This window comes from Helobdella robusta (genome assembly GCF_000326865.2).
Source record: "Helobdella robusta unplaced genomic scaffold HELROscaffold_92, whole genome shotgun sequence".
Lineage (NCBI taxonomy): Eukaryota > Metazoa > Annelida > Clitellata > Rhynchobdellida > Glossiphoniidae > Helobdella > Helobdella robusta.
The window spans coordinates 304,423-316,339 of NW_008705527.1; the positions used below are offsets into that span (position 1 = coordinate 304,423).

The 11,917-nt window shown below is 34.1% G+C and overlaps 3 protein-coding genes across 3 annotated transcripts in view; 1 reads left to right on the plus strand and 2 right to left on the minus strand.

Annotated features, from left to right (window-relative positions):
* The window catches only part of HELRODRAFT_186220 (hypothetical protein), a 2,569-nt gene extending 1,010 nt beyond the window's left edge, over window positions 1–1,559 (minus strand). Inside the window, exons 1-3 of the mRNA XM_009033502.1 lie at window positions 1,492–1,559; window positions 393–549; window positions 36–114 (exon numbers count right to left, since the gene is read on the minus strand). Coding sequence (XP_009031750.1) covers window positions 36–114; window positions 393–543 — 230 coding nt within the window. The 5' untranslated portion in view covers window positions 544–549; window positions 1,492–1,559. The remainder of the gene's footprint in view (window positions 1–35; window positions 115–392; window positions 550–1,491) is intronic.
* A 380-nt stretch (window positions 1,560–1,939) lies between these two features.
* Window positions 1,940–5,113, plus strand: HELRODRAFT_104422 (hypothetical protein). Its single transcript, XM_009033503.1, has 10 exons — window positions 1,940–2,056; window positions 2,254–2,320; window positions 2,500–2,568; window positions 2,634–2,724; window positions 2,858–3,000; window positions 3,149–3,307; window positions 3,694–3,903; window positions 4,123–4,273; window positions 4,510–4,934; window positions 4,990–5,113. Exons 1-9 carry the CDS (start codon window positions 2,001–2,003, stop codon window positions 4,629–4,631), a joined length of 1,068 nt encoding a protein of 355 aa, XP_009031751.1. The 5' UTR covers window positions 1,940–2,000; the 3' UTR covers window positions 4,632–4,934; window positions 4,990–5,113.
* A 3,715-nt stretch (window positions 5,114–8,828) lies between these two features.
* On the minus strand, window positions 8,829–9,509 carry HELRODRAFT_90927 (hypothetical protein; the record flags this gene model as incomplete). The annotated part of the gene is made up of 2 exons (XM_009033504.1): window positions 8,829–8,888; window positions 9,378–9,509. Coding segments are annotated over 2 exons (192 nt in total), but the record flags the coding sequence as incomplete, so codon positions are not given.
* Window positions 9,510–11,917: the final 2,408 nt, after the last annotated feature.

Consider the following 11,917-nt stretch of genomic DNA (forward strand, 5'->3'; position numbering starts at 1 on the left):
GAGTGGGTGAAAAATGGTGAAGAATTGAGACTCACTCGGGCCTGTTGCCGACGTCACAGATGATGAGGTGGGCGTCAGGGTGTCTCGTGAAGACCTTGTCAATGGTGGGGAAGGCTTAAGGGAATGGTGGGGAAGTAATTATTATTATTTAATGAGATAGCAAAGTGGTTAAAGCGTCAATCAACCGACCAACCGACAAGCCACCAACCAACCAACCCAACTACCAACCCAACTACCAACCAGCCAACAAGCCAAACAGCCAGCCAACAAACCAACCAACCGACCAACTAACCGACCGAGCAACCAACTTACTTACCGACCTATCAAACTACTAACCAACCAACCAGCCTACCAACCAACCAACCAACCAATCAACCAACCAATCAACTAACTTTGATTACAATCGCTGCACCAGCTACATCCATTTTCATTCTTGGATCCAGTGTAGAGGATGAAAAGTTTCGGTATGTTTTTGTACTTCTCGGTGTACTTCAGCAGTTCGTCATAGCCCACAGCCAGATGCTTATTCTTACCAGCGGACATTTTTCTCTGGATATTAATTTTTTTATTTAATTTTAATATAATTTACTTTTAATTTTGTTATTTAAAGATTTGTAAGCGCAAGTTAAAATTTTTTTTTTTTTATAAATTTGAAAAATTTGTTTCAATCTTTTTGAATAAATCGACATATCTTATCAGCTCATGAAAATGATTGATATATATATATACAATCATAACAATTAGATCAAGGATCTAATGAGAGAGGAGAAAGAGAGAAAGAGAGAGAGAGAGAGAGAGAGAGAAAAAGAAAGAAAGAAATATGACATTTATTTTAAATAATCATTAAAATATAAACACATCAGTAACTCCGAAGCTCAAAGGTTTAATTCAATGTAGCATGTTGCTATTATTCTTGTTATTAGCATCTGATCAGCATTATCATATTAATCATCATCATTGTTATTATTAATAACACTTAATTGATTAATCAATTAATTAGTTAATTAATAAATTAATTAGAATGAAATGTGTTTTTTTACTTGATGTGGTTTCCCACTCATTTTGAATGTGGGTGATGTGGTTGTGTGTTGTATTGTATGTTTTGTATTGTATTGTATGTTTTGTACTGTATGTTTTGTATTTGAAGGATTAGATTAGATTAGCTGGTTTATATTGAAACTTTAAAAATTTGAAGATCAAATTGGGTAATTTTAATACAATTCATGATTATAAATTTATATTAATATCCCAACAACTATTTGCAAACTGAAAGTCATTTTTTAAAGATTTTATTTTTTTCCTAATTTTTTGGAATTTTATTTAAATTTAAAAAAAAACTTTTTATTTACAAACAAACGTTTTGTTTGTTTGTTTGTTTTCTTGCCCTGATAACCAAACCAATAAAAAACGTAAGCAAGACAATTAAATCAATCAATTAATTTATAAATTAATTTATTGAATAATTATGTGATTAATTAAATTTTAATTTACCCTCACAAAATCTTCTGAATTCTTCAGGAAAACAGCTGACACCTGATCATATGATGAGCCTTTTTAAAAGCAAATTGAAGTTTATAAAAATTAAAATCATCATTTAAATAAACTTTTACGTCAAATTAGTGGCAAAACCGGAGATCCGTCATGAATGTTGGGCATTTAAATAACCCCCAACTAACTCTATCCTAATTTTTTATATTGATGAGGATAGTATTTCGTTTAAAAATTAAATAATTAATTAATTAAATGGCCATAAAATGTTATTTTTAATGTTAACGAAAGTTTTAACAAAATATATACTACACTTTTCAAATTATTATACACTAATTATGAAATAACGTTTTTGACTGATATATTTGTCTTATTTTTGAAGATTTTAATCAAAAAAGCTTATTTAGTAATCAATAACTTAAGTTTACTTTTACACTAAACTAAAGGTAAAATCAGTGTAAACGTTGCATTGATTGACTTTTAAATATTTTTCTAAACCAAATCGCCGAGAAATGTCACTAAAAAAATATGACAAGCGAATTTTGTTAACTGGTGGGGCCGGATTTATGTTAGTTGTTAAATATCAATTTTCATTCATGGTTGAGTTTGCTTTAATTTCATCACATTTCATCACCAGGTGTAATTATCAATGTACTGTCTTTACTTTTACTACTTTATTACTTCAACATTACTTTTTACTACTTTACTTAATTATTATTATTATAATTAATATTAATAAATATTATTTATGATGTTTTATTTTAGTGGGTCACACATGGTCATTCACCTGGTCAACAAATACCCTAACTACCTCGTCATAAATTTAGATAAAGTCAGTAAAAATACTAGATTAATAATTTATTCAAAGGTTATTAATAATTTATAAAAGTACACATAATTTTCAAAATTATTGGCTAATAAAATATTTTTTAATGTTTTTTTTTTCGTTTGTTTGCTTATTTATTATTTCAAATTAGTTTTATTAATTTTTAAAAATTTTTGCATTTGAAGTTAGATTATTGTGCGAGTCTGAAGAATTTAGAATGCATCAAAGAGAAGCCGAACTATAAATTCATCCAAGTCTATTTATTAATTATTTTCTATTAACCATATTAAGCTTAATTTTTGACCATTTCCTACATCAGGGCGACATCTGTGAGCCAGATTTTATGAGGTACATACTGCAAGAGGAAGCCATTGATACTGTCCTCCATTTTGCCGCTCAATCTCATGTAGGTGAGATTTCAGGAAATTTTAACCATTATTAAACGTTTTTTCTTTCTGTTCCTTTCTTTTTTTCTGTCTCTCTCTTTCTCTCTCTCTTTATCTCTTTCTTTCTTCATTTTTGACTGACCATCGACCACCATAGACCAATCATTTTGGAGTTCTTTGGACTTCACCCGAACAAATGTCTACGGCACTCATGTCCTGGTGAATGCATCGTACGAAGCTAAAGTCAAAAGGTTCATTCACATCAGTACGGATGAGGTCTACGGAGGAAGTAGTGAATGTGTCAGGGGTTTTTCATTCTTTCATTCATTCATTTATTTATTTATTCATTTGCTCACTCATTTACTTATTCACTCACTCAATTAATTTCTCAACTTATTGATCTCATTAATTTCACTTTTTGTTATTTTTAATTATATTTTTTTGACAGACGAATACAGAATCCTCAAAAATGAAGCCAACCAATCCGTATGCAGCTACGAAGGCGTCTGCCGAGTTTATGGTCCAATCATATTTTGAGTGTTTCAAATTCCCGGCCATCATCACGAGGTCCAATAATATCTATGGTCCCCACAAATACCCTGAAAATGTTGGTGGAGTTTTCAGTTTTTGGTTTGCCCATTTGTTTATTTGTTTACTCGTTCATTCATTCATTCATTCATTCATTCGTTCGTTCGTTCGTTCATTCGTTTGTTCAATCATTCATCCACACATTTATTCATTCATTCATTCGTTAATTCGCTCTTACTTTCACTCTGATATGAAAGACAATAACCCGGGATTCATTGGTATTTGATGTTAAATCACAATCAATTTATTTTCTCTTTCTCTCTTTCTTCTTTCTTTCACTATTTTTTTCTCTATTTTTAATTCTTTTTTTTCTTTTTCTCTCCTTCTCTACTCTTTTTTTTCTCTTTCTTCCCTTCCTAGTTTCATTGATCTCTCACTCTCTCTCTCTTTTCCATTCTCATCAAGGTCATTCCAAAGTTCATCTGCCTGCTGAAGAACGGCAAGAAATGTTTCATCCACGGCGACGGCAGCTCCGTGCGCAACTTCCTTTACGTTTCCGACGTCATAGCCGCTTATGATGTCATACTGCACAGGGGTGTGCCGGGCGAGATTTACAACGTCGGGTCGGACTTTGCCATCTCCGTCATGAAGTTGGCTGAATATCTCGTTAAAAAGGTTTGCAAATGACGTACACACACAGACACTCTCTCGCTCCATCACTCACTCACGCACTCACTCACTCACTAACTAACTCGCTCACACATTCGCTCACTCACATTCACTCACTCATTCACTCACTCACCCTTTCACTCACTCACTCACTCACTCATTCACGCACTCACTCACTCACTCACTAACTCACTCACTCTCTCACACTCACATTCACTCTCTCAGATGAAAGGGTCAACGGAAAATGTCCTAGACCACGTGGAGTTCGTGGATGACCGCCCCTTCAATGACCACAGGTACAGCATGGACTCCACGAAGATGCATGCCCTCGGCTGGCGGCCGATGGTCACGTGGGAAGAGGGGATCAGTGGGACCAGTTAGTAAGAAATAGTTTTCTTTCTGTTTTTCAGTGTTAGTAATTTTTCACTGTAGTATTTTCGCGCGTTTGAACTCGGTCACTTCATTATGCAACTTGACCTTTATGTCAGTCAAAACAGAATAATTTATTATTATTATTGTTGTTACTACCATCACTGTTATATTACTTATTATTATTATTTTATAGTTATTTCGTTTAAATCTTTTTAATCGCGAAACCGTTCCACCAATCAGTAGCTTGGTATAGGGAGAACTTCAACAATTGGTCGTACGCTGAAGACGCCCTGAGACCCTTCCCACGAGGGTCAAACACCATGCAATTGGGTCACACCTCCTCATTGGCTAAGAGCTTCTGACTTGGCCTACATATGACCTTTTGACCTTTATATGTGTGCGTCTGTCTATGCCTGCGTTCATGTGTTTGTGAGGATGTGTTTAACCCTACCCTATGCAATTTGGTCACACATTATTGAAACATTATTGTTGGCTGACGTTTTATACCTTATGTGTTTGTTTGTTTGTGTGTGTGTTGTTGTGTGTGTTTGTTTCAAAACATTGCTTGATTATAATTTTAAACAAACATGTTCAAGTGCTATGGTTTTATTTCTTAATTCGGGTTGTACTTTTTTCTTCGTCCCAGCTTCTAAGTTATTTTCTAACGGTAATTCATATACATATATATATATATATATATATATATATACATATATATATATATATATAAACACATATATAATGATATTTATTATTTATTTGTTAGATATGTAATTATATGCTAGCTGGTCATAATCATTGTCATATTAAAAATAATTATTTAGCAATATTTAGTAAAATGTTTCTAAAGTTATTTTTGTTGTTTCTAAGGAGGTTTTTTCAGATTTTGCGTGGTTTCTGGCTCAAAAACTGAATCTTTACGGTGAATATATACGTTGCTGAGCGCCACACTAAGATGTGAAAACTGAACCTGAGAAGAGCAAACAATTCTGAGAATGATAGAAGAAAAGTAGGAAAGGGAAAGAAAAAAAGAGAGAGAGAAGGTGAGAAAACTAAAATATAATGTGAGAACTGTGAAAGAGAGAGAAGGGTAGAGAGTGAGAGAGTGATATAAAATGAGAGAAACTGAAGGAAAGACAGAAAAATAACACGATTAAAGGTTGAAGAGAGAGTTTAAAATAGTAAAGAGAGATAAAAAGAAAGAACAGATTAGGAAGAAGAGAAAAAAGAAAGAAGGAGAAAGAAAAAAAAGAGAGAGAGAAAGGAAGAAAGAGAGAGTTAGTAAGATGAGGTCACATGATGGATGGATAGACACATGTCATTCATTCCGTTTCCGGCTATTATGAAGGGGGAAGAGGTTTATTTTTATATTAATGTAATGCATGCAGTTTTCTCTGATTCTTTTTTATTTATTAATTTTTGTCTTTTTATCATTGGTTCAGTTCGTGTTGTTGTGTGTGGAGTGATTTGTTCATCGTCCAAGTAAAACCGTATTTATGAAAATTATCATCAATGAACGAACGAACGAACGAACGAATGGATGAGATATGAAACAGTTTTTTAAAATGGAAGAACGAAAAAACGACCGAATGAATGATTGATTGAATTAATGAGTGAATTATTGAATTAATGAATGAATGAATGAAAAAATAATATTTATTTAACCGACGTTAATATCCGATTTTGTTGAAATAATTGGTTTGCACTGCATTAGGAGAACATTAGTTGACATCATCACCATCACCCTCATTATCATCACCATCATCATCTGTTTTCTTTGTTTTTGTCAATCACTTGTAGATAACTTTCTGTTTTTCGTTTTTTTTCATTGTTTTCAACTCTCTCTCTCTCTCTCTCTCTCTCTCTCTCTCTCTTTTACTCTCTCTCTCTCTCTCCCTCTCTTTTTCTTTTTATTACTCTTTTTTTATTTCACTGTTTTCCTCTTCTTTTTTCTTTCTTTCTATCTCTTCATTTCTTGATTTTTTAAATTTTATATAAAATACGATATCTTTGAGGACTACCTTTGCATGTCGGAAAGCATTTACAGTTTTACTTTCTCTATCTTTCTCTCTTTTTTTTCTTTCTCTTTCTCGCTCTCTCTCTCTCTCTTTCCTTCTTTTTGTGTGTGTGTGTGTGTGTGTGTGTGCGCGTGAGTGTGCACCATCTTCAGGCGGGGTGAATATAATTAATGATCACACAAATTATTCATGCGAATTCGAAATGTTATAAATACAAATTTTGTTGCAAGTTGTTACGTAACACACACACACGTACACACACACACGCACGCACACACGCGGTTTTTTGCTCGCGTTTAGGTGTGTGTATCTGTCGGTTTATTGTATAAGTTTGTTTGCTTGATTGTATATATATAGATACTAAATATATGTGTGAACGTGTGTGTGCGTGTGTGTGCGCGCGTGCGTGAACCAAATGATGATGATAAATAATGTGGGCGGAGCTTAGAAAGATGTCATCAAGCGAGATGAAGGTAGGGAGGCTAAGGATGTTTGTCTCGTTTCGTATCGTTTCGTATCGATTCGATTTTTCGAGTAGAGTTTGTTAAGTGATTTAACATTTCTTAGTTCAAAGCGTTTGTTTAAAAATAAAAAATAATAATAATGTTACTCGCGTCAAAAAATTGTTAAAATTTATCCAAAAATAATTGTAATGATAAATACCTTTAAAAGATTTGTAAAACATACACTCGCACACACACACACACGCACAAACATATAATCACACACATACAGATAACATTTATATAGTCTATATATGTATATATAAATATACGTTTGTGTGTGTGTGTATATAGGTGTGTTTGTGTGTGTGTGTGTGTGTATATTTAACTGTGTGTGTTTGATGTGTGTAATGTGTGGTGTGTGTGTGTCTGTGCGTTTGTATGGATGTGTGCGAGCGTATTTATAAACACAGATGAAATCAATTTTAGAAACACCGTTTTAAAGTAAAAATGAATTAACTTCCATAGCGATTGGAATAATGAAAGGATGTAGTAGTAGAGCGTTCATATACAAGTGGTTGTAAAGTGATAACAATGGTGATAGCCATGATACAAATTCTTTAGGGAAATGTCAAATGATGGTGATGATGATGACGATGATGATGATGATGATGACGATGATGATGACGATGATGATGATGATGACGATGATGAAATGAAAATAAAAATGTTGTCTGATGATGACGATAATGATAATGAAAATGATAGTAAACAGATGATCTGATAAGAATAATGGTCTATAGCAACAAAAATGATAAAAGATGATGATGATGATAATAATAATGATATAAAATTCAATAATGTTACCGTTATAAATGTTGTGCATATTTAAAAAGCTTTACAGATATTATTATTATTGTTGTTGTTGTTGTTATTATAATTATATTATTATTATTAAAACTTGTTATGAAGCGCTATTGTTGATAATGCTGTTGTTGTTGTTGCAGATGTTGTTGTTGTTGTTGATGATGATGTTGCTGTTGATGTTGTTGTTGTTGATGTTGTTGAACCACAGATTTATAGCTTGCGAATTAGTCGAAGACAACGATGATGATAATAGTTGCGTCGGTGGTGGTGATGATGACGATGACGACGACGATGATGATGATGATATTAATGATGAGGAAGAAGAAGTTGTTGATGATGATGTTAATATATTGTTAGTTGTCAGGATATTTGCATTGCCATCCGTATGCTGGTATGTCGGTATGTCTAGTGAATGAGCTGAAATATATGATGGTAGATGAATTTGTTGTTGTTGTTGTTGTTGTGTTGAGTAAAAAACTGTGTTGTTGTTGTTGATAATGTTGTTGTTGATATTGTTGTTGATGTTGTCAAAAATATCCAGTTGTTGTTGTGCTGGCGATGAAAAGAAACTATTATTGATGTTGTTGTTGTTGACGATGTTGTTGTTGAGGTTGTTGTGGAATGCGAAACCCGTTTCCGGTAGAATGAATTCTGGAACATTCCAAGAGTTGAGCATGGTCTCTGGCGACTGAAGCTTCATATTCTCTACGTCATCGTTGGCGTCATTAGCTTGGAAGTAATGTTGACCAAGCAAAAAATTTCTCTGTTGAGCTTGTTGCTGCAACATTTTTTGTTGCTGTGGGTAGAAATGAACGTTGAGTGGTAGCAGTGGCTTTGCGTCTTCATCGTCGTCGTCGTCATCATCATCTTCGTCGTCATCGTCATCATCATCTTGACTCATTGAGCTACTGAGCATGGGTTGATGTTGATAAAGAAGTTGTTGTTGCTGTTGTTGTTGTTGCGATAGTTGATAATTTTGTGCTAAATGTTGTTGTTGTTGTTGTTGTTGCTGTGGATCGAACATCATCAAAGGCGTTTGTTTCATTTTGATGTCATCCAACCAGAACTCACTTTTACACGAGAAGCTTAATTTGTTCAGCGATGAAGACGACGACGTTGTTGTTGTTGTTAGTGTTGTTGCTGTTGTGGTTGTTAATGTCTTTGTTGAGGCAGTTTGTTGCGAATGATTTTTGATGTTGTTGTGGTTGTTTGTGGTTGATGTTGCCTGATTGCCTGGCTGCTTGTTTATCTTTTTGTACTTGCTTCGCCGATTTTGAAACCAAATTTTTACCTTACAAACGGATGATTCAGTGAAAATGAATGAATGAATGAATAAATGAATGAATGAATAAATGAATGAATGAATAAATGAATGAATGAATGAATGAATGAATGAATGAATGAATGAATGAATGAATGAATGAATGAATGAATGAATGAATGAATGAATGAATGAATGAATGAATGAATGAATGAATGAATGAATGAATGAATGAATGAATGAATGAATGAATGAATGAATGAATGAATGAATGAATGAATGAACGAACGAACGAACGAACGAACGAACGAGTAAATAAATAAAATAGTGATAGAGTGAGAAAGTGATAAAGCATCATAACTTAACTGATAAAGCATCATAAAAAGGCATCAAATTTAGCATCACAGCTACATCACCACATCACCATCATCACCACATCTTCATAACCACCAGCACCACATCATCGCCACGGCAGCAGCAACAGTAGCGGCAGCAGAAGCGGCAACTACCAGCAGGTACCTGCGTTTGAGTTAGTCCCAGAGAGGCAGCCAATTCTGCCCTCTCTGGCAGGGCAAGATATTGAGTCCTCTGAAACCTTCTATTCAGTTGCTGAAGCTGCAGACTCGAGTATATTGTCCGCGGTTTTCGCATCTTTTTCTTACTATTAATTCTTATCCCATCTTGTTGTTGTTGTTGTTGTTGTTGCATTGATGTAGTTGATGAAGCTGCCGCAGCTGCCACTGCCGTTGTCGATGGCGGTTTGATTGTTGCGTTGTTGTTGGTACTGTTGTTGTTGATGGTGTTGTTGTTGTCTATGAAGGAACATAAGTCTGAATGGGGGATAAACGATTGAGTGAGTGAGTGGATTAGATGATAGATGATTAGATTATTTGGTGGATGGAAAGATGGACAAATAACAAAGGAACGAACGAACCAACAACAAGTGAATGAACCAGCAAGTGAACCAGAAAACGAGCGAAAGAATGAAGGAATGTTTAAATAAATGAACGAACATATGAATGATTTAACGAACAAATGAATGAATGATACTTCTTTTGCTACTACTACTACTACTACTACTACTACTACTACTACTACTACTACTACTACTACTACTACTACTACTACTACTACTTAATCATAAAATACAAACCGGATAGTTTGGGACCGCCAATGACAGGCAGATTATGTTGTTGCTGAAAGAACAGATTATTGTTGAAAAAATTGTTGTTGCTGTTGAGAAAACTGTTGCTGCTGTTGTTGCTGGTGTTGTTGAAAAATTGCGTAGATAGATAGTTGTAGTTGTTGTAGCTAGGTGGGGCAGGATGATGATGATGATGAAATGAGGTGGGACCGCCATTTTGATAGAATGGGGAATAGTTTGGGGAGAAAATTCTTTCTTGGGTCATTTGGTGCTGACTCGGGGCGATATAGTTGATTGGAGTTTTACTCAGAGCGTGTGAATCTTGTTGAAAAAAAATGTTGTTGTTGATGTTGTTGTTGTTGTTGATGTTGTTGTTGGTTGTGATGACTCCGTTTTGTGACGATTGTTCCAACAAAGTGTTGTTGAAAAACGATGGAGTTAGTTGCTGGTGCTGCTGATGTTGTTGTTGAAATAATGTTTGGTCTTTAAGGAAAAGTTTGTGTTGAATAAATTGCTGCTGTTGTTGTTGTTGTTGTGGCTGTTGCAGATCGAATTGTAGATTGAAGTTGTTGTTGTTGTTGGTTAGAGCGGAAAAAGTTGAAGTTACTGTTGTAGTTGCTGGTAAGATTGTTGCCACTTCCGGCGATGATGATGTTGAGGATGACGTCAGGTTTGTTGTGATTGTCGTTGTCGTCATAATTTTGAAATTATTGTTGAATAGTGTAACGGTCTTTTTGATTGTCGAGTCTGATGAGGCCATTGAGCAAGAGTTTTGCTGCTGTTGAAGCTGATGTTGTTGCTGCTGCTGTTGTTGCTGCTGTTGTTGAACCTGCTGTTGTTGCTGCTGATGTTGTTGTTGCTGCTGTTGAAGCTGCTGTTGTTGCTGCTGATGTTGTTGTATATGGTTCGCAACATTGAGAAAATCATTGCTGAGTTTAGTAGTACCGTTAGTGAGATGTTTTGTTGTTGATGTAGTTGACGTTGTTGTAGTTACTGCTGCTGCTGCTGCTACTGTAGTATTAGTGGTAGTTGTGGTGGTAGCTATAGCAGCCGTTGTAGCAACTGTTATAGTTTTGTGTTCCATCATGTTTCTTGTTTATTATAAGAAAAACTTCTGAGATATAATTTAAATGGAAAATTTTATGAATGAATGAATGAATGAATGAATGAATGAATGAACGAACGAATGAACGAACGAACAAACGAACGAACGAATGAATGAATGAATGAATGAATGAATGAATGAAAACAAAATCTCATTTTACGTTTTTTGAGTCTAAAAAGCATAATTTTTTTCCATACATATATCTAATTCATTTCAATACTCATCAAGAGTTTTAGATGTTGCATCATATAAGCATAATTGATTTAATAATGGATTAAACAGTTGGTCGTTTGACTAATTGATTGAAAAATTGATTGATTGAATGATTAATTTATTGAATGATTGTTTGTTTGATTGAAAGATTGATTGAATGAACAACACTATTCGGGTTTCAACATCGTAAACAAACACACACACATTCAAACACACATATGCACGCACACACACGCGCGCACACACACAAAACACAAATATTTTGTATCTATATTTATATATGCCTCTATCTACATGTAAGTAATCCTAAATTGTATCCAGAAATCCGAAAATATGTATGTATGTAAATGTGTATGTATACATGTATGTATGTGTATGTATGTATGTATGTATGTATATATGTAAATATGTATGTATGTATGTGTGTGTATATGTGTGTATGTATGTGTGTATATGTATGTATGTATGTGCTTACGTACATATACTAAGGAATCGATTTATTTCAAATCAACCAAAATTATCGCTATTAAATTGCAATCTTTTCTAGTTGAGCGCTAGAAAAATTTTAAATTAACTACATTCCCTTATATATTAACT